Source organism: Lepidothrix coronata, unplaced genomic scaffold, assembly GCF_001604755.1.
Source record: "Lepidothrix coronata isolate B3197 unplaced genomic scaffold, Lepidothrix_coronata-1.0 Scaffold11, whole genome shotgun sequence".
Classification (NCBI taxonomy): Eukaryota; Metazoa; Chordata; class Aves; order Passeriformes; family Pipridae; genus Lepidothrix; species Lepidothrix coronata.
The window spans coordinates 9,504,949-9,526,873 of NW_016690191.1; the positions used below are offsets into that span (position 1 = coordinate 9,504,949).

Here is a 21,925-nt window from a genome sequence, read left to right on the forward strand (position 1 = left end):
AGGCCAGTGAATGGGTCAGTGCCAGCTGGTACAGCCTGGAAATTGGGGATTAGACTGTCAGAACCCCATGACAGCAGCAGCAGCACACACACCCAGCTGAGCAGATGTCAAAGTGGGCATCAGATGGACAGTGGCTGTAAAGGATCTAGGAACAAACTGCATCTCTGCAGTTCTAAGAAACACTGAATTCATTCAAACTGAACGTACCTTAACTGCATTCCTGTGTTTAAAATTATTGGTCCTGTGATATATTTTGTTGTTCATTGGAGCAATAAAATATTACAATATTTACAGAAACCAATTATTGCTTTGAAAGGTATTACTGATAAAAATAGTTAAGAAAGCCTTTGGGATTATAAGATTGCTTACTAGAGTACATATGAAGCTGTACCATTAGCACAGCTATAGAGGGTAACGAGGAATGAGAGGCAGGAAACTACATATAAAGATGTGTTTTATGATTTGTCAATTTCTATACTTGCAATAGGAAAAATGTATATAGTTGCTGACTACAAAAGTAATCACTTAAATAGTTGCTAGAAATGTACAGTGGTCTCTTGACATTACAGAGTATTCAGTAGGCAAAGATGTTGTGAAATTCTGAGACGAATGATGGTAGCTCATAAAATACTGATGTTTAGGTTGTCCAAACAGAAATTTAAAAATAAAATTACCTTCTGCTCCTAAGATTTTACAGTCAGCTCAGCAAATGAGGAGATTCCTGTTTTTAAAATGAATTACTCATTTTCTTCTTTGTTAATTTGTGTTTCTACTTATTTATCAACTCAAGAATTCAAAACATTAATTATGCTATCAGAGTCTGTCTCAACACTAGATTTTACAACACTCACTCTAAAGCTTACTTAAAGTTTAAGAGTTTGAAGTTAAAAGGATAACTTTCATCCAAATATAATAATCTTCGAAGTAATTTAAATATATATTTAGATATATCCGTGTTCATAAAATTGTTGTTATCCCAAGAAAATAAAAATAAATCATCATCATTGATTTTTAGTGAATGAAAAAAGGTATGGATGGAAAGCTCACTTTTAGTCCTCAACTTCCTCGCTTTGGGAAATTAACTCCATTAGTGTTTGAGCTGATGGCCACTGACTAGGATGTGGGGTCCAAGGAGTGAGAGAGGAGAGAGCAGGATGCTTGCTTTAAGTTTTGAGACCAAACAAAAGAAGTGGCACAGGAAAACCTGTAAGGAGTTTGTATTTCACTCAGCAAACAGCCAACCACAGACCAGTCCTGCAGAGCCTCTTCCCAGAGCTGGCCCTTGGCAGGCTGATGGTGAGGATGGGACCACCACCATGGGGGGCAGGGGAGGCAGAAGGGGCCCTCAGCACCCCTGTTATCCACACACCGGATCTCAGCGTGGCCCTGGATGCTGTGTTGCACTTACTGCAAACACTGGAGCAGTGCAAGGTGTGCTCTGGGCTTAGCTCACACCTCCAACAATGCCACTTTTCCCCAGGGCACAGGCTGCTCCCCAGCCACTGGGGCAGGTCCAGCTCCAGGCAAGGTTCAGCTTCCCTGGCTTCTTCCCATAGCTGGACATTTGGATGAGTCACTGCACAACACAGCTTGTTTTATCACACAAAAGTTTCAAAACACCACACAGCACCACAAACCAGGCACTATTACCTTGAGACAGACACACACAACTGTGATGGGGCAGCTATAGTTTGACTATCATGAACCCCTCGTGCCAGGAGGAAAGAAGGAATAAAACACAGATCATTTTTTAAAATACTTGAGAAAGAAAACAATGGCAGCATTTTGCATTTCCATTTCACTGCATGCAGTCTATTTACTCATAATACTTCACACTACTGCACAGAGATGCCCAACATCTACCAAGTGGTCCTAAGCATTTTCTTAGGCTGTTCACAGGCATGAGCATGTGTGTGCCTATGGGCAGCGCTACTTCTCTTGAGAAATTCCCCCAAGACTTTCTGGTGAATCATTTCTTAACGTAGTTCCTTAACTTCAGCCACAACTTGAATCTACACATAGGCAAAACCACAAGAAACAATTCAGATAAGGCTAAGAAATCTTTTCTGCTTGGCCATGACATGAGAATTGCACCACCTCCTGAGTTTCCCAGAGAACAGGGATCCTGAAGCAGGAGGAACTGTACATGTCCTCTCACAGTGTATTGTCAGCACCTGTGCTCCCAAGCCAATGGCTTTGGGACTTGACTATAGTTAGTTAAACAACTTTCCAGAACTGAAACACTAGTCTGAGGTAATTATAGCAAAATTACTTCCTCTGATGTGTTTTTTCTCCTCTGTAAGAAACGGTGTACATCCCATGTAACTTTGTTTTCTCAGTCTCTCTCTCTCCTAATTTTATTTCCTAAAATTTAACATTTGCTTTACTTAACAACTCTCTTCACTTAAAAGTATAATCTACCTCCCCCCAACGTGTGATGTACATATTCAGTGGGTAAGAACAAAAGTTTTATCCTCTTTGGAATTTTACACACCAACCCAGTCTTCTACAATTGCATTTGTCCAGCAGTCTGGGAACTACCAGTGTTGCAAAGCTGAAGAGATTTAAAGCAGTTTTCATATAAAAATTACTTTGTTATGTAAAATACATTAACAATACTGAAACATTACCTCCCACCTTTTCTCAGTCTTCCATAAATGCTACACTGAATGATGCCTAAAGCACCTCCTTGTAAATGGATGAAACACAAAATTTTAATATATGTTTATATATGTTTTTAAAAAGTATGGACTGCTCTCTCTATTGAATTCTTATGTTAGACTCAGAATAATAACTGCAGCTGGGATGGGGGGCTTAGTGCTGTAGCTCTCTTACCTCCATGATGGGGTTGGAGGCCAAGACTTTCTCCTCAACATTGGCTTCACTGGCAGATCCACTGACCGTGGCAAAGTACCTCATGGCATACTTAGCAGAGACAGTCTTTCCAGCTCCAGATTCCCCACTGACAATGATTGACTGATTTCGCTCATCTCTGAAACACAAAGACACGTTAATTCCCAGCTATTCTCTCAAGGACACTTATTTTCTGCATCCCCCAGCCTGGCAACAACCCTTCCACCACAAATGTTAGGAAAACAGCAATAAGGTAAATGCACACGGCAGAGACAAGGCAGTTAGTTACCAAGCTGCCTGAATGGCTGACTGGACTGCCTTCAACCAGGATGCTCCATCGGGATGGATGCTGCCAGGACAGCCCAGCCAGCCAGCAGAGCTGCTTTAGAGAACCTGGCTACACAAAGGACCTGTTACCACTATTCACTAGGTGCTTCTGCAGCTACTTCTATCCAGAGTCTGTGGTATAGTGCTCCACTAAATTACCAGTGTTCATTAGTAAAGATCATGAATGCCATCTTACAGATAGAGAAATCAACAGCAGAGTCAGCCACAGAAACTTTTCGTCCTTCTGATCTAATCACCAGCTTTTCCCAGAATTGTTCTGGATCTGAAAAATTCAAGCATGGCTGTTCAGGACACAAATAGCAGCTCTGGAGTGAAGACAGTCCCTTTGTTGTGAAACAATTTATTTTCATTCAAAAAAAAAATCTCCATTTGCTACTAAAACAACTTTCTCTCAACTCAAAGGGCATAAACCCCAACTGTATGACTAAACAACATGCTACAAAAAAACAAGGAGAGAAATTAGCATTTATTGAGCCTGAAACTTTTAAAATAAAGACCATATTTGCTTTATACAGTATTTCACATTTTCAAAGCAAACTAAGTTAAAATGAAAGATATTTCAAAGTACTCCTCTGAGCTGGGTGAGCTTAACTCTATCTTACACACTGGAAAGTGCAGAAAGGAGGAGTGATACTTTCCCCCAAAGCTTTACAAAGCCTGGGGCTGAGAGTATAGCCAGGCTGCAGACCAGGTTGCCCTTACAGCACAGGAACTGTGAGTAACACTTCAGGGACACACATATTCAGGCAGCACATACACAACAGGACCTGCCAATGCCTGCTGAGGCCATCAGTAAATGCTGTGCAGGGGGAACAAAGACATTCGCACAGAGAAACTATCTGTGGTTTCTGTATACCCTAAAGGTCCTCCAGAAGATCTGTGGTTCTATTTCTGGGATGGTAAAAAAAAAAAAAGCTGCTGCTGAAATGTTGAAGCTATTTATCAAACACGTATAAATTATACATGTTCCTTTTCCAAGTGATGCATAGGCAGCCTGTCCACCTCAGTCAGAATGGGTGGTTTTGTCTCAAATTGGTGTTCCAGGTGACACGTCAGGCTTATGAGCCTGTTAGTATCCCTACATTCTATGAGCCCCTAATGGAAACTGGATAATGCATCCATAGCATATGTCCCTTGGCAGAGCCCACGGCCCCAGAGGTGAGAGCCCCTCCTCCTCATCGCTTTCTTCCTCTCTTTCTCCCAGTCAGTGTCTGTGGGCACAGGCTCTGGGTAATAACTATTTACAGATGGTGTTGCTGTTCTCAAGCTGCTACCTATCTTCAAAAACAATGCCAAGCCCCCAGATAAGAGCACAGCTCCATCATCCACTTTGTGCTGCTCAAAGCCACAGCCTCAATCAGCCTCTGGTTCTGTCACCCATCCCTGGGAGAGCCAAGGTGGCATTCGTTTAACCAAATGAAGGTATCACTTGAAGCAGATTTTCCACGTTTTGGTTAAAGGAAATTATTTTAAATGGCTCAAGTGCTGCTTTAAATTTAATAGCAAAGTGTTAAGAAGATCAAAGCAACCTAATTTTACATTCTCAACTTCCATGTAACGCATGCAATAGGTGTGAATGACTACAGCACAGTTCACACATTCATACACACCAAGCTGTCTGTCTCAGTGGGAAAGTTGTGGGAAAGCAGAACTGTGCAGCTCGATACTGGGTTTGTGTAGTCCAGGTTACAAAGACCGAACCACCAGAGATGCCAGCCTTGACCACAGGTCTCATGTGACAGGGGCCATTACACCTCTGTGCAAGCTCCCAAGGGAGGTCTGTGTGTCAGGGATAGTTTGCAGTAGCAATGAAGAATTCCAGCTGGAAAATGTAGGAGAAAAATTCTTGTTTCTTCCCTATTCCACCTCCCAGAGTCCACTAATGGTAGACAGAGGTGTGGAGGAGAGAGCCTGCAGCTCTGCACGTCAGGAGACCTCCTGGTCAAATAGAGCAGCAGCAGGATGTGGGAGAAGTCCAACCAAATGCCCAACATCAAGGCTTAACTGGGACAACTGATAACAAACAACTTTCCTCTCCTGCAGACAGTTCCTGCAGTGAGTCAACACCAACCACTTCTTTGCAGGACTGGCACTACTCTCTCTTTTATTTCTCCTATGCTCTTTAAAATAGAAAAAAATTCCATGCCATTCTAAAATACAAAACTTCTGGTCTGATTTCAGGAGTTGCCTAACACAGGAGACACCAACATAACAAGCTTTTCATTTGCAGATCACCAGCTTTGTTTCATGTATTAAATATCATTAAATATATGAATACTCAAGAACCTCAAGTCCTATGAAATAGATCCTTTGATGGTTAAGCTTATTTTTAGCTTAGTTCTCAGAGTACAAAAGGCTTTCAGAAAACCAAGGAATGTAAACTCAGTAAGACAGACTTCTGACAAAACTGTCAACAAAAACCAAACGCTGTTGCCAAGAGAGAAACATGGAAGTAAAGGTGTCTCATCCTAACTGTCACATCCCTCAAGGACATGTGTGGGAGCATGGAAAGTGCACACTGGTTTAGCAGCCCCTACTCCCTTCTCGGGATCTCGATATTTGCAAAGACACTAACGAAAAAATGAGTTTGAAATAATTTCCCCTTAGGGATACTGTTGCTAATTAGCCTAGAGTTTCCTTCCCCCATGTCATAAGATACGAAGATATACTCTCCTCCTTAGCACTCATTCATGTGCTCAGGAATAAGGGATTCATTATTATATTACTAAGTACATATACACATTTCATAGATTTGCCTAGGGAAGATACAGCTCGCTCTGTGTGAGCTGAAAACATTGCTGCTGTCTCTTCTGCAATGACTCTCTGTCTGCAGCAGCTACAGCCATCATGAGAAACAAAGGGCTCCCTCAGCATCCTCTTGCCAGCGCTCCATCCACGCTCAGGGCTGCTCTTGTCTTCAACAGGACATTAGTCCATTGTTTTGCTTTAACACACTAGAGTGGCCATCCTCGAGCATATTATTCTTTCTGCTTTTTGGCGGAGGGAAAGGAAAACACAACAAAACGCCCCAAGATCACACTGGACACTTAAAGGAGAAAGGACAATGTAACACAAACACCACAGTGGCAGGGGATGAGCTGTTACTGCCACAACCCCAGGGAAGACTTGGCTTGCAGATGTCCTACCACAGGCAGCAAGATATTTAGTGTATGAAGAAGGAGGGTGGAGTGGTCCTGCCAGGCAGCTGTGCCAGCTCAGCAGAGGGATCTTTTATGTCATTAAACTTCAAAGAAACAAAACGCCAAATTTAAAAGAAAAATAACAAGTAAACTAGAATCAAAATACCTTGGGTAATGTATGAAACGCAGGGAGAATTATTGTTAATGATTTGTTATGAGCAATGGTCCTTCCAAAATATAACCTCTGCTTATGTCAAATTAAATTTCCATAGTCAGGCTGTACTAAAGACAAAACAAAATTTAAAAAGTGCCAAACAAAACAAAGGAAAAAATCCCTACAAAGCAAAAGTAACATCCTGCCCTGAGTTCTTTCTCAGGTATAAATAACACCTTCAGAGTTATTTTTAGTTAAATCATTAGCCCCTGACCTTTGACCTGACATTCTGAGCACTTAACATGTCACCAGTCAGAAAAAAAAACTATAATTAAAACTTTCAGCCAATGAAACAAGTAAGTAGGGCAGCAGCTTTATGTGACACCACTGTGCAGCCAGATGCCACAAGCCATTATCTGTGCAATACTTCATCTCCTTGCAGTTGTTTCTCTGCATAAAACACATAATTAGATGATTTTAAAATTAAGATTACTCCTGAGTAGAGGGAACATTTTAATTACGCTTTTACAAATAGAAATGAGGAAAAGCAATCTGGGAGATGAGAGGTGGAGCAGTCCTCTTTCACCCCAAAGTGTTTAACAATCAGATCCTGCTATACAGAACTACGTCACAGTGAAGCAATACTAGGCCAAATTATCCTGAAAAGAGGTATTTAACCCCAGCACACTGAAAGAGTTTGACTGGGAGCAGTTTACCAATCATGGAAACACCACATGTTATACTCAGGCATTGGTCAGGATTACATTCAGCTTCTGCCATTTCAGAACAGTGCAGAAGAATAAAGGAATGACAAAACCACATTAAAACTTCCATTTTAAGATGACAGGCCCAGACATTCACAAGCTGGAATGTGAAATGATAGGCTGAGATTGCTTACAGGATCAGGGGACTTGGATCAGAAACCTTCTATACAGTTCTTTCAGGCCTATACTTTAGGAATCATGTGAGGGTAAGAGCTATTTCTTGACAAATAAAAGAGTGAAAACACACTACAGAATAAATAACTGATAATTTAAAGTACTGTTATCTATGACAAAAATAATGCAGAAACAGATTTTGCACAGGCTGGTAATTTTTAAAGAAAATTTTGCTTTATCTACAAAATTCTGTCGACAGGCAATATGTTTCTGAGGAAATTCACTGTCAGAGTGCCAAAGCAGAATAGATGTAGACTTACCTAACTCCTGGAAGCTTGAGATTACAGCCTACATACCAGCAGGGCTTTTTCATGCTTTGAAAAAGTGCTGCAAAATTTAACACTGAAGATAGCTTCTGCTCAAAGGAGGTTCAGCTTTGAGGAAAACAGAGTGCAGCAAACTGACTTGAGACACCTTACACGCAGAAAAGGGTTTTGCAGATTATGAATGAAATGACGATGCACAAGAAACCAGCAAGTGGTTTTAAAAAAATAACCTTGCTTTCAAGAGGTGAAAAACACCTTTTGTTGAGGATGTACATATATCCTAAAGCAATGCTTCTAATAGCAGTGACTACTACTAACTTTTAATTCTGTATTTCATAGAAATCTATGGTAGATGCTTTCAGAAGAGCTCAGGATGAAGGAACTGCTACTCCCACGAGGTCACAGCTGTCAGATAAATTGGAAGCAAGAGCAAGACTGTCACTGGGCACCTTCAATGTGTACAGAGTGCTGCAACAACACTGACTGATCATTGATAGCTGTCATCATCCAAGGCAGCTTTTAATGATTTTAGTTGACCAATGGAAAAATTGAGGCAAAAAAGAAAAAACAGTGCAAGAAATGAAACATTGAAGTCACTAACATTAAAGGCAGAGTTGTCAATTTTCAAACAATTTTCATTCAAGATCACTGCACCCACTTAAGCTGGTTCCCACAAAAATCAAAACAGCTTACTGCATCAAAGCCATTACCTCCACAGCAAACTGTCCAAACAGATCAGGATAATCAAGACATATAGACTGAAAAATCCCTACAGATATCTTTGTTTACCTTCTTCCTCTATACCAACTGAAATTTCCTCTCTGAAGCAGGAACACTAAAACAGTTAAAAACCTCTCCATCAATAAGCATTTCAGAAGGGATTAAAGAAGCCTGGAGCTATTCAATTTAATCATCAAAGCACAAGACTGTTTTTGTGCTTTTTTTGCTTCCTACGACTCATGCATCGGATGTACCACTTGATCTTGTCTTTCAGACTCATGACTCCACAGCAAATAATGTCAAATAAATGTATATAAGCACACACACCACAAAAACATCAGCCTGGGAAAACAAACAAAAGGAATATAGAACTACTGACAAAAAAAGTAACACAGGAATTATTGATATCAATCTCAATATTCCTATCAATTCATTCCTACCCAAGCTACCAGCATCTCTCCCTAGCAAAAGTGTATCATTAACAGCTGATTTTAAAAGATTCTGATATGGACTTTGAAATGCTCGCCTGTGATGAACTACATCAAAGTTGAGTTGTCTCAATGTCATAGCACAGATGAGATTGGCAGAAAAGATCAGAGTGTAATATCCTCAGTATATCATGAAGAGAGGCAATAACAGGGCAATTTGATGAGAAGAACATTAGTACTTTGCCTTTGATCCTAAATCATCTATGTTCGTTAACCTTGAGGACACGGCCAAGGTGCTGATGTTTTTAAGGAAGCTTTTTGTCAGGGTGATTTGAAGGCCACCACCTTCAGGACATCTTCCCTCCTCACTGCTTCAGTGCTAAAAGGTTAAAATAAATCTACTATTTATTTTTTTTTTTTTGTGGAGTTGCTACTGACTTATTCTTTTCCTTTGGAATAAACAGGTTTAGGTTATGGCTAAGAGCACCAACCCCATTGCATATGACAGTTTCATTTTTTATTTAACTCAAAACAGCACAAACTGCTGCTAAAGGCCTGATCCTGTGATCTTCAAACATTGAAATTTCCTACTGCTTCAATGCAAGAGCACAATAAATAGCTTTTACTTAATCCAGCAGTGACAGTCTGGTCTTCTTTATCTCACTGCTGTTCTTCTACTGCAGTTGTGTGGTGATAAGGTAGACTTGTAAGCCTGAAATTGCTTTACATTTTCAAAACAGTGAATTTTGAATGATCAAAGTACCTGACATAAACTCCCAGAGAAGGAACCTGTGACTCAGGGAACATTTGGGACAGATCCTGTCCTCAGCACACACACATAATTACCACTAACATCAATGTGCGTCATACCCATTGAAGACAGAAAAGGAACTTAGTGCTTTGCCATCCTACAGCTAAATTATGGTAGCAGGATAAACAACCCAAGAAAATAACTTAAAAACTAATGACACTGCTGAAAGGTCAGAAGGTCAGATAGGATTCACTCTGAAATGCTGTCAAGGTTTGAAATCTTGCTGTACTTCCATCAGCTGCAGCTGCTCTGACAGCCATAGGATTAACCAGGGACCAACAAAAACCTACTTTAAGCTTTGTTTCATGCTATACACTCTACACCATAAAGTAGATTTCCAAACCCCTCAAGGATACACATACATACATCTGACATGATTTAATGTCTCCAGCAATACAAACAGAACTCTGACCTAAGTAAACATCCTATTTTTTGCAATCTCTGAGCATCCCCATTGCATGTTTGTGGCAGCATATGACTAAAATAACCTGCAGTATCCACAGTTAGAACATTCACACATCTTTGTATCTGAGAGCATGACTAAAAAAACCTGTATAATAATTACTGTTTTCCCTCCATGAGGGTCTCATAACAAATCCAAAATAAATGAAGTTTACACAATGCCACTCACAATAAAAGCAGCGTGGAAGTGCTAAATATCATTGTAACTGCATTACTGATGTTCCCAAATAACTCAGAAGTACTGCTGTTGATCAAAGAATCATAGAATAGAAAAATACATCTAATACTGCACATGTTCCAAACAGCTCATTCAGTCTTGGAATAATTACCCACAGAGCAGATTTTGAACTCCTTTTTGTGAAACCCATCAGATTTCATCAGGTATCAATATAAAGGCAAGAGTTCTCTGTAGTGTTCAATGTTTTGTGAGCTTCACAGAAAGCAGCTTGATTAACTCATTAAGAAATTTAGGAAGGACTTCCCAGCTGCAGGTGGCCAGGCCCAGCAGGCTAAAGGGAGCACTGTCTTCAAGGGACTGGCATCTTCCAATGCAGGAAAGAGGATGCACAGCAGACAAATGCAGGGAAAAGAATAAAGCACCAGAAGGACAAGTCCATGGTATAAGATGAATAAGGTTTTGCACAACTCATCTGAAGGCTCACTAAATAGGTCTGATTTCAATAAATGTTGAAATAAATAGAGTGTTTCCTAAAAATATCAGTAATCATAAACTTGAAACCAAAATATACTTTTTTTCCTAGGACACACTTCTTTTTTCAGCTCAAAATGTGGTTTGGGAGAGATACAAGGAGGTTTTTTTTGCAGACTCATCAGTCTGGGCTCTCCCCAAGACCTGTCCTCCCAGCCCCTTGCCAGGGTAAGTCCCAGGTTCACTCTTTGGGCCATTTTGCTCCACTTTTCTGTGATGCTCCCACTGCTACAGTTACTCGTTTTTCTAAAAGACCAAAAGTGCTTCTACACTAATCCTAAAATAAAAGGCAGCTGTAAAACCCACCAGTGCTGGGAGGTTTAACACGAGTCAATGCAATATATTTAGCTTCACCTTTGCCTAAGGGTGGTGTTGTGTGGCAGCAAACAAGGCTGTGCATGCTCAGCCACACTCCTTCAGCGCAAAGGCCTTTGAAACTCAGCCCAGGGCATGCAGCATCTGTTAGAAGCCATTATAAAACCTGGCAGCTCTACAAACCCAGGATTTGCTTTTCAAACAGAAGTAATTTAACTGTTCAATAAATAAATAAATAAATAAATAAATAAGCAAGAATTCATTCAGCAGTTTTCTAATGCTCTTGGACTGATGCAGAGCAGCAGCAGCCAGCTCCGGGCTGCCTTCCCGGCACCTCTCACATCGAGGGCAGGAGGCAACATCTTGTCCTTCGTCAACCTTCTGAACAAACTACTTTAATAACACAGCTCTTTGCAGCCCTAAATAAACTCTGTTATTCCCTGTTTCTGGATTTGGGTGGTGACCTCCCTAACACAGGAAAGCACCCTCCTTTGTCCTCTTACTTTCCAACTTCTTCCTCCAGCCCACATTGCACAGGTATGCCCTGCCATTCTCTCCACTGCTGCTGAGCCCCTCTCCCTGGGAGGTGACCTTCCTCTGGAAAAGTTCTTCCCTGCAACCAGGCAGCCCTGACAAGTGCCACCCCAGCGCTCTACCTTCACCCCGACAGCAGGAAACCCTTTCCCTTAATTTCTGAAGTTTCCTTCTTGCAGTGCTGCTTTGAACAGCAGGCACAGCCCCTCCTTGCCTGCAGAGCAGTGTCATCACAGCGTTCCCAGCGCCGAAGCCTCCAAATCCACTTGTGTTGGCACATCCCAAAAGGTGCGGCCTGACACAGATACATTTTCCACCCTCAAAGGGCTGGTGTGTGGACTGACAAGGTAACTGTAAAACGCCCAGAATGTGCAAAGTGCTGTGTAAGTGCTCAGGATTATTATCAGAGACTAAAGCACTTTGAACCGTTCTGTGGCGATGTGATCGGGGGGAAAACAAAAGCAATGAAAAAGTGAGTCACTAGTGCTTTCGCCCCAGGAGCAAGTGTCACTTCTCACACAGAACAGCAGCCACATTTCTGGGTCTGTTGCACCTGCACACCCTGTACCCATCGGTTTACTTTGTCTATCTGGATCTAACACGCCTGACACATCCCAGTCTTCATAGGTGCCATGCATTAATGATTCAGAGGATTCTCCAGCTGCAACCTTGAGTCACAACAATTGCTCCTGACTAAGCAGTAAATGAATTCTTTGTAAAATCATTCACTTTTAATAGGCACGAAGCATCAATGCAATAAAACATGCTCTTTAATCACATTTATAAATGTATTTCCAGTTTAGCTTGTTCTTTTAAGCCTAGCAGCATTTCTCACTGACATCTTTAACTGCTGGAGAAAAAAGGATGTTCTGAGCACAGGACAGGGACTGGAAGCTCAGTGCCTGGGACCAACTGTGGGCTGATCCAGGCACAGCCACAGCACACCACCTCTGCCTTACTCGTCTTCTAAACAAGCAGAAATTGATACACTAGTGTTAGAGGAGACAGACTTTGGTGAATGCTTGTCAAGTGCCTGGAACACATGAAGTCTTCTGTGAAAGCAAATGTTATTACGCAATAGTTGTTACCTGGCACAGAGACCCCTTAATGCTGCAGGAAAGGAAGGCATGAAAAGTACAGCATGCTCATTTTTGTACATTGAAAGCACTGAACTGAACTGCTGCACTATCAGTTATGTACTTTATTCTCAAGTATTTTATTGTCAAGCTGATGTGATTGAGGCATCAGACACAGGACCAGGACTTTCAATTCAGGGGCTCTGTGCCCTCCTTTTGCTGCCTTGTTGAACTCAAAGCTGCCTTCCCACTCCCCATGCCCATTTCAACTTACAAAATGGTAATAATGATACTAATCTCTTCTGTAGAGGACTTTGAAATCTGCTCATGGAACGTGTCAAACAAAAGTGAAATATTACTATTACGCATAACCTGATTTCTCGCAAGTCTGTTCCAGCTGCAAACTCAGCCGCTCCAAAACACCTCAGGTTGTTAAGCATCTTTGCTCCTCTTCAACAAGAGTCTGGTAAAAGCATTCTGTAATACTCTCACGACCAGAAGATGCACCTTTTTTTTTAAATTAAAAAAATGCACCACTTGCCACTGTAATTGTACCCAGGAAACACAGCTCTTGACTGTAAAAACGTCAAAAGGGGAAAAGACCATGAATTGTCGGTAACATCTCCCAGCACATACAAATGAAGAAAACTGAGGTCAGCACATGCTACAAACCCATGACAGATTGCACTCCAGAGGAGCACAAAGATGAGCCAGCACTATGCAACTGATTTATCTAGGGATTAGTCAGAGGTCGCTCCTGCAACAGTTTAGGAAAGCTCATTGCTTAGCTACCAGCAGGACACCTCACATGAACTCCAGCTTCCAGCTAGGACCATACTCAACCCTTTTGTTGCCTAAAAACAAGCACTGCATAGAGAAGTAGGTCCCTTATGTTATATCAAGTTGATTCCCCCACCTGCTGTCTTGTACCTGTAACATCACGAAACGTCAGACCCAAAGTATTAGAGACTACTCCAAAATCATCCCATCAGAAAGGACCATTTTCCCCTTTTCATTCTAATTTTAACATCAGAAGCCCCAAAATACCACTTCTTTTCAAGGTAGATATTTAATTTAAGAAGTCCTATGTCAAGGTCAAAAGTGGAAGAAGGCTGTTGTATGTTTGTCCAGCACCCACTGCAGCAGGCTCTCATTCCGTTGTTAATCATCCCCTTCCTGACTTCTGCCAGGGGAGAACAGAGTATCCATTTATCACCGGGAAGCAAAGCAGCAGCTGATCAGATGGGATAAGCTGGGATGCCTAAGGTAAGTGGAGACTGTCAGTCAAGTCACCTGCTTTTAAAACACCTACTCAACAGCTCACCAAGCTTTCTTTTGAACAAAAAGTGATAGAAAAAAAACCTTCCTGTAGGTGAAAGCCATCAGACACACACTGAAAAATCTGACAAAACAGAGAGGCAGCCTGCTGATTACAGGTAATTTAATGAAAAGATACACACTAACATTGAATAAATCATTATATTTTGTCCAAATTGAAAAAAGCAAAACTTTGGAAATTGACACTAAAAACTGTTGCTTTTCACACTGGTATTCATTAAGTTTTATATAGATCTCATCAGTATGTAATTCTGTTTGCAAACATTACTTTCAACTTGCATGATGCTAGACAACTTTACTAATTAATCAGAAGGAAATCTCACAGTTAATTTATTAAATTGAATCTGCTCTATCCATCATCAACCACAAGTAGGATGGAACAAATCAGACCAACAAAGTTCTGATAAAAAAATTCATTATCTTAATTACTGCAATATACCCTTAACTAGGCAGGGGAAGGAATCCTGTGCAAGAGTGATTTTGAACTTCTTTCCCTAATTGTGTTAGGACACTGGTAATCTTAAGTCTCATACATTAATTGCAGGTCTCATGCAATTCTTAACAGTTTCAAGAGTATAATCATCAGTGTCTTACTGCAAACCATACAGTTAAAAATGGAGGCTTCTTTGAATTACAAAGAAAATGAGCCACCCCTGCTGATGGTTATGATTCCTACTGAAGTTGTAATGCTTCCCAAAAAAAACAGAGGAAGAGACCTGCTCCAAACCCTCACACCTGTGGTCTGGAGGCTCATACTACCCAAACCAACAGTTACTGGTAAGTATGAAGCACACATAAACCTAAGTCTAACACAATTAAAGTGCAGTTGTGAAACTAGTTCATTGCTTGTTTTGGGCACAGCAGAGGAAAGGTGTTGGAAACAAAGCTGTCAGTCTGTGCAGAGGAGCCACAGGAGATGGAGAGAGAAAAGGAAAAAGGTACAAAGGCACAGATGAGAAGGGAAGAAAAGAAATAATAATTCCAAGTGAGATTAGTCTTAAAAGAGCTGTACACATCTTCCTGCACTGAAAAAGACAAGAAGCTACCGAGCAAACAGTAACCACTTATTTCACTGTCAGCTATGTCACACTGTCACAGATGAGCCTTGTTCCTTTCCACTAACCCTCCACTGGAAACTGGTGATGGAACTGCTGTTGGAAGAGGCAATACTGGCTGCTAAAACGGGCCCACCACCCCACAGCCACAAACACCACGTCATTTGGCTCCCGCTGCACAAGAAATGTCACATGCAAAGGTATCCTTATGTGCTGCTTTACACTGCAGTTAACCCCAAGCAGTTGCTGAATATCATTTTTCATGCCAGATGTGTGCTCTAACCATGGCATTCCAGTGGTCAACATTTTTGCACTGTATTTTTCTGAGCATCCAATGCAAATATTTATGGTGCAATCACTAGCTTTCCTGGTTGCTGCCATGGGGCATTTTCTTCAGATGAAGACTACACAGATCACTTAGTTATAACCATGCACACAGAAGGACTTTCTCAGCACAGCAGATAAATTAATGGAGCTGGAAAGAACAAATTCTAAATCACTAAATTATAAATTAACAAAAAGACCTAAGGAGTAAATATTTAGAAGAGCTCTCTGAAGCCTTATGGATAGGAGCATCATGACTAATTATTCCAGTGATCATTTAAACATGGAGTTAGGAAATATTATAAACAAGAGAAAAATAAATCTCACCAATTTCATGCATAAATGCAGATTAATGCCATATGAGTAGCTACCATATGAATATTCAATGCACTTATTAAAGCATTAATAAAACAGTCACAGACAATCTGATTTTCATTTTTAAATAACCAGCTGCAGAAATGTAAAACTGCACACTTTTTTTTCTTTAACGTCATAATTCAGAAGTAACAGGTGATTTGTTCAGAGGGTAGAAAGTATTGGTGAAGTTAAAGTACTGTCAGTCATAAAAGAATAACAAATTGTTTCTAACATGTAGTCACACAAAGGAATTAATTAAATAATGCAGAAGGATTATTTAAGGTAATTTCCATGGTTATATAATTTCTCATCATTTGTTTCAAAAACTAACTTCTACCGCGTCTTATTTGTTGTTATTCAGGACAGAATTGCCGGAGGGTGCAGCGAGAGCTGGAGAGCAGGCAGTTAAAACAAAAAGGAAAAACCACAGTGGAAACTCCAGCCAAAATCTCAGTCCCCCGAGTCTTCCCCTGAGAGCAGAGAATGCCAGTCATGGCAGACAGACATTTCCATTGCACAGGCTCCAGCTAACAGGCCACAGAACACAGGCAATGCAGCAACTCGAAATTTCAGCACCAGTGAGAGGTAAACCCCCTTCACACAGTGGTAGAGTCAGCCAGCGGAGAGAGATCCCTCTTCAACCTCTTACTTCCACTGGTTAATATTAAGAACGAAAATTCTGGGAATTTGGATGACATCCCTCACTGACATATAACTGCTGGTCCCTGTACCGTGTCTCAGACATAAAATCAGGCTAATAAATTATTTTCTAGAGCTTTTAGAGGGACTTGAGCAGCAAGCCTGTATAAAAGAGCAGTGATGAAAGAGCCGTGATACAGATGTGCCTGTCATTACACACAGTTCTGCCTTTGTATTTCCGTACCAGATTGTATGCCTATTTTCTCAGCAAAAAGGAAGCAAAGCAAATATCTCTGCCACTCGACAGTGCAGATGTAGGGTTGTCCTGGTTTCAGCTGGAAGAGAGGCAATTTTCTTCCTGGTGGCTGGTGCAGTGCTGTGTTTTGGATTTAGTACGAGAATAATGTTGATAACACAGAGACATCCTGGTTGGTGCTGGGCAGTGCTTACCTGAAGTCCAGGACTTGTCAGATTCTCATGCTCTGCCAGTGAGCAGGTGCACAGGAAGCTGAGAGGGAGCACAGCCGGGACAGCTGACCCGAACTGGCCAGAGGGATTTTCCATACAGGGGAAGGTCATGCCCAGTATATAAACTGGGGGGAGTTGGCTGTGAGCAGCTGATGGCTGAGGGCTGCTGGGGGACACGCTGGGCATCGGTCAGCGGGTGGTGAGCAATTTTACTGTGCATCACTTCTTTCTCTCGGGTTTTATCCCTTTTTCTCTCTCTCCTTTTCATTATTATTGTTGTTGCTGTTGTTATTATTTTATACTATTTTACTTTATTTCAATTATTAACCTGCTCTTATCTCAACCCACGAGTTCCTCCTCCCCATCCCAGCGGGAGAGGGAGGGAGTAAGCGAGCGGTTGTTTGGTACTTAAGTTGTTGGCTGGAGTTAAACCACAACAAGAGTATTTTTGAAACACTGGTTCTTTTGCATAAAATGCTGTACTGTATTGTACTGTTTTCTTCTGAAATTATCAATTATGTGGGTATTGTGAATCGCTGTATTCACATATACACCTGATTACTTCACAGCCTAGGGAGCATTTTATTCATTCTAGTTTTTATGCAGATTCTTAAATGAACAGATAGCTAATTTCAAAGATGAAGATTTTATCATTTTCAATCCATTCTCCCCTTGCCTCCCCCACCTGCAGTACAGCTTAAGGGTCATCACAATTAATCCAGAGATCTCCCTCTCTTTTACTTGATTAATTTAATCACAGGCTATATTGTCAACAAGGAAAACTGTACCAATAGCTGGCAGCTATCCAGTGAGGATACCAGGGACCATCTTGTTAACCAAAGTCCACACAGTATCCCAAAAGATCTTTATCCTAGAAACGAAATATTTCAAAAGCTCCCCAAACTGCAGGCTCTTGGGGTGAAGGGGAAGAAGTTTCTGATAACCACTGCCCTTGGGTGACAAGTTCATTTCATGCAACATCTAAAGAAATGAGGATTTCCTGCACAGCTGTTACAGTGTCCTTAGAGACTCAGTTTTCAGGCGCTCTGTGCCATCGTCCCTCTGCTCCCTCTTAATTCTAGTCAACAACAGCCACAGGCAGATTACGTAGCTGGGACATGACCAACACGACCAGGAGCCTATAATAGCACTCATAAGCCGAGTGATTTCTTTTCTCTTGTCATTATGACATATAAATACAAAACAGCCAAGAATCTGGCACTTTTCTCTTTAATAATCCACTGTTGATTAAAAAGTACCTCCTCATTTTGCTAATCAAAGTAAAACAACATAATCATATAAAGCACATGGCTAATTTTAGCCCTAAATACTGACGAGATCTGTGGTAATTCCTGTTAACTGTCAGTGACCATGAACTCCACAGCATTTATAATGCTTTACTGTTCACTAACTTAGGCAATTTATCCTCTTGTGAAATGTACTAAAGCACTGGATAAAAGATGGATCTTGCAAAATATTTCACAAGCTATAAATTAAAGAGAAGGCCGTTGGCCAGCAACTTTGTTCTATTCCTTTCAGAAAAACAATGACCTAAAAGACTCGTGGTGTACAAACCTGGCCATCTGCTTGTATGCTTCCTCAGCCACTGCAAAGATATGTGGATCCATATCCCCCATGTTTTGGCCACTGTATGCATTGATGATATCTTCGCCATAGATAGGCAGCTGTTCATAAGGATTTATGGCCACTAAAACGATACCTACAAAGGAAATGAAACAAAAGGAATTAGTAAAGTTGTTTCAAAATAAATGCAACCAAAAATGGCTTTAACATCAACTATTGTTCAAACCTTTCTAAAAGTACTAACTAAAGAATAAGGATCTGATATTACTGACTTCAACAGATATTTATTGACTACAGTTTTGTGTATAAAAAGTGTCACAAGAGTTTACTTCCTCTCTCCTTTGGTAAACACATCAGGGACAACTTTTTACGTTTTCTCTCTATCTGCCTTTTCTAAAGCTAGCATGCACAAAAAAAACAGATTGAGAATGTGTTAACTTGAAACACTGCCTGTTTGGTGCAGTAAAGCAATGCACGTGCATTGTACTTCCCTGTGTTTTACTGTGAATTACAGATGATAATGTGATTTGTGAATTAATGACCTTGCTGACTGCCAGTTCGGGTATGTGATGTGTGTTAACCCTTCAGCTGTTGTACTGTATCCAGGAATAACTCCTTCGGTTTTTGTGTCAAGCAACGAAGTAGAGACATGGTGTAACCTCTGCCAGTCAGGCAGGACAACCTCCTGCTCAAAGGGATCAGAAAATCCAAACAGTAGACACATTTCATAGGGCTAACACAGTGTGATAAAGTCATGTCAGGAAATTAGGTAATTACAGCTCTAGAAGGCTTCATAAAACATTTATCTTACACATCTGTGTGTGTAACTACTTACACCTTCCATTTTCTTCCATTTTCCATACCAATTTAACACATATCTGGCTTTGTTAACACCATTCATCATTACAGCACTTCTGAACTCATGCCATTATTTCACTCTCTCCACACAGGAAAACTTAAGTCTTACTCTGTACAAACTTCCTAGACACAAAGTGAGACCTCAAATGCTTTTGGAAACATTTTATTTTTCATGAGAAATGAGAACTGCTCTGCCCACAGGGATAATCTGACAAAGATTCCTTACACATCTCTCTCCTGCAGCATTTACAATGGGTAGGGAACACTTATTTGCCCTGTGCAGGGGTGAAAACACTGATCACTGCCATGTGAGACCCAGCTGTGCTCTCCTCACATGGCAATTCCTCCTCACCTTGAGAGTGTGACAAGGAGGGGAAAACAGAAACTCTAATTTTAACTGTAGACATTTTAAAAATATAATTTCTTCTTCCATATATGTGTTTTGGTGCCTAAAAGTGACAGTGCAGGTGCAGATGGCTGCACAGTGACTACAGCAAGCCTGATACACATGCGCCTTGGACAAGCCATCCCCAAAGAACCTGCACCAGAAGCGTTTCCATAGCACTCAACTCGCTTCTAAATTTGCTCAGAAATTCAGCCTTACACGCACAGACTTCCTTAGTGCAGATCTCAGCTCCCTGCTCTGTGCAGATCACAGTGTTGTGATGTCTGTCTAAGAAATTTTCCATCGAAAAACTGGGAGAAGGGAAATGAAAGCATCTACAGTCTGGCACTGGTGCTGGGAGCATTATCCCACTTTTAAATCCTGTCATGCATTTATATATCAAGCACAAGCCATAGCAAAAACATTATAAACAACAGAATATATTTCAGGAACAGATCTGAGAGATCTCAATCTATTTCCTCATATATAAGGCAAGTTTAATGTCTCGACACGCCCATGCAGGGAGAGGCTGTGTTTTTCCATCAGCCATGACTTCACTGAAATGACTCAGGAACTCCAGTGAAAAGTCTCTATAACCGTTTATGCCAAGTTCTAGTGCTGTAATGAAGACCCAGAAAATAAGAGGGGGGTTAGGGAGGGGAAGCAACCTCAGTACTAGAAGACTCGAGGAATATTTTCCATGTTGATGTTTAACATCTGCCCATTGCAACTGTGAAAAAGTAGTAAAAAATGAAGTACGGCTGCACTACCAAGCTGAGCCTCCCAGGCTTGCAAGTCTCATCCAAGAGACTTAAAAAAAAATCTGTGTGAGCCTTCAGACAATTCCCTCCTGCTTTTGGCTAGGCTGGCAAAAATAAACCCTTGAATTTGAAAAAAGCAGCCCTGTGACAAGTCTCCATCATATTAAAACATTTAACTTCAGTAGCAATCTGTAAAATCAACGAGCAACTACCATCTGGAAATAACCAAAACAAGTGAGTTAGGAATTATTTGCTTCCTGCAGAACTTTGAAATCAGTCTGTCTCACAGGGCTATAATCCAGATTAATTTACATATAACTTCTTTTTATCTCCACTAAATCATATTGCTATTTTAAGAAATATAGCCTTTCCTAAATCAGATTTATGTGTGGTTTTGTTTCTACAGTTACACTAAACTGAACTCTGGCTACTCTTTGTGCCATTCCTCTTATATATAACCAAAGTAAGTGCATCTAGTTCTTTTATCTTGAACGTACTCACCCATCTGAGGCCATATTGGACATAAACATAAATAATTTATTAATTTAAATTAAAGTTCACTCTCCTGCACAGCAGGCAGTACTTTTTACTAATCTGAACTAACCAGCAGTATTCACTGAGTTCTCATCACAGCCATAGCAGTTTTTCCATGTAAGCAAATTTTCCTTTGTCACTTTTCAACCTCCTTCATTAATTCCTCAGTTCATATTCCCAGTAGTAAAGCAAAGTTATAAATCACCTCTGAATTGCTGGTGAAAAGCTGTCTTGAAATTACGAAATCAGGTTTTCTGTTTAAAAGTCTGCATTACTTCAAGGTGAAATTTTGAAGAATTTAATATCAATTTGACATATTACACTAAGACAGCATGGTTGAATTCATTTCTAGGGCCTTGGACATCTATCCATCCATGCATTTCAGTTCTAGTTCTGCTGGTTGAGAACAATGTTACCCTGATTCTCTTGGTGGATTGAAGTGGTTTTAACTTCCTTTGGGCTACATCAGCTGTGTTAGCTGAAACCACCTTCACGGGGTATTTAAACTAACCTGGCTAATGTGTGAGTGAGATTAAGGAGGCAAATGCAGTCCCTCCTGCAGGCAGAGCTCTAAGGCAATAATCTTTGTAGAGGGGAAGTAACCTCTACTCACACTGGAAACTGATGGAGAAGTTTGCAAGGTGGATGTCTGTGGCCAAAGGATCAAGTTTTTAAAGGCTGGCATGCCAACTCTATTTTCCTTAGTTTATAAGATAACATACACTTCCTACATCCCAAGAGAATAAATCCACAGCACACTGTTCCTCAGCAGGGCTGAACCTCCATCACAGCCTTCTCCTTGACCACCAGGAACTCCCACCCCACTGGATCCACACGTTTCTGATAAACCCACATGTAGCTCCCAGAA

At 40.8% G+C, this 21,925-nt stretch overlaps 1 protein-coding gene across 15 annotated transcripts in view; it reads right to left on the reverse strand.

Annotated features, from left to right (window-relative positions):
- MYO5A (myosin VA) overlaps positions 1 to 21,925 on the reverse strand; it is a 97,847-nt gene that overhangs the window by 53,273 nt on the left and 22,649 nt on the right. For all 15 annotated transcript variants that reach the window (XM_017805169.1, XM_017805170.1, XM_017805181.1 and 12 more), the window contains exons 4-5: positions 18,511 to 18,655; positions 2,836 to 2,992 (exon numbers count right to left, since the gene is read on the reverse strand). In XM_017805169.1, coding sequence (XP_017660658.1) covers positions 2,836 to 2,992; positions 18,511 to 18,655 — 302 coding nt within the window. The remainder of the gene's footprint in view (positions 1 to 2,835; positions 2,993 to 18,510; positions 18,656 to 21,925) is intronic.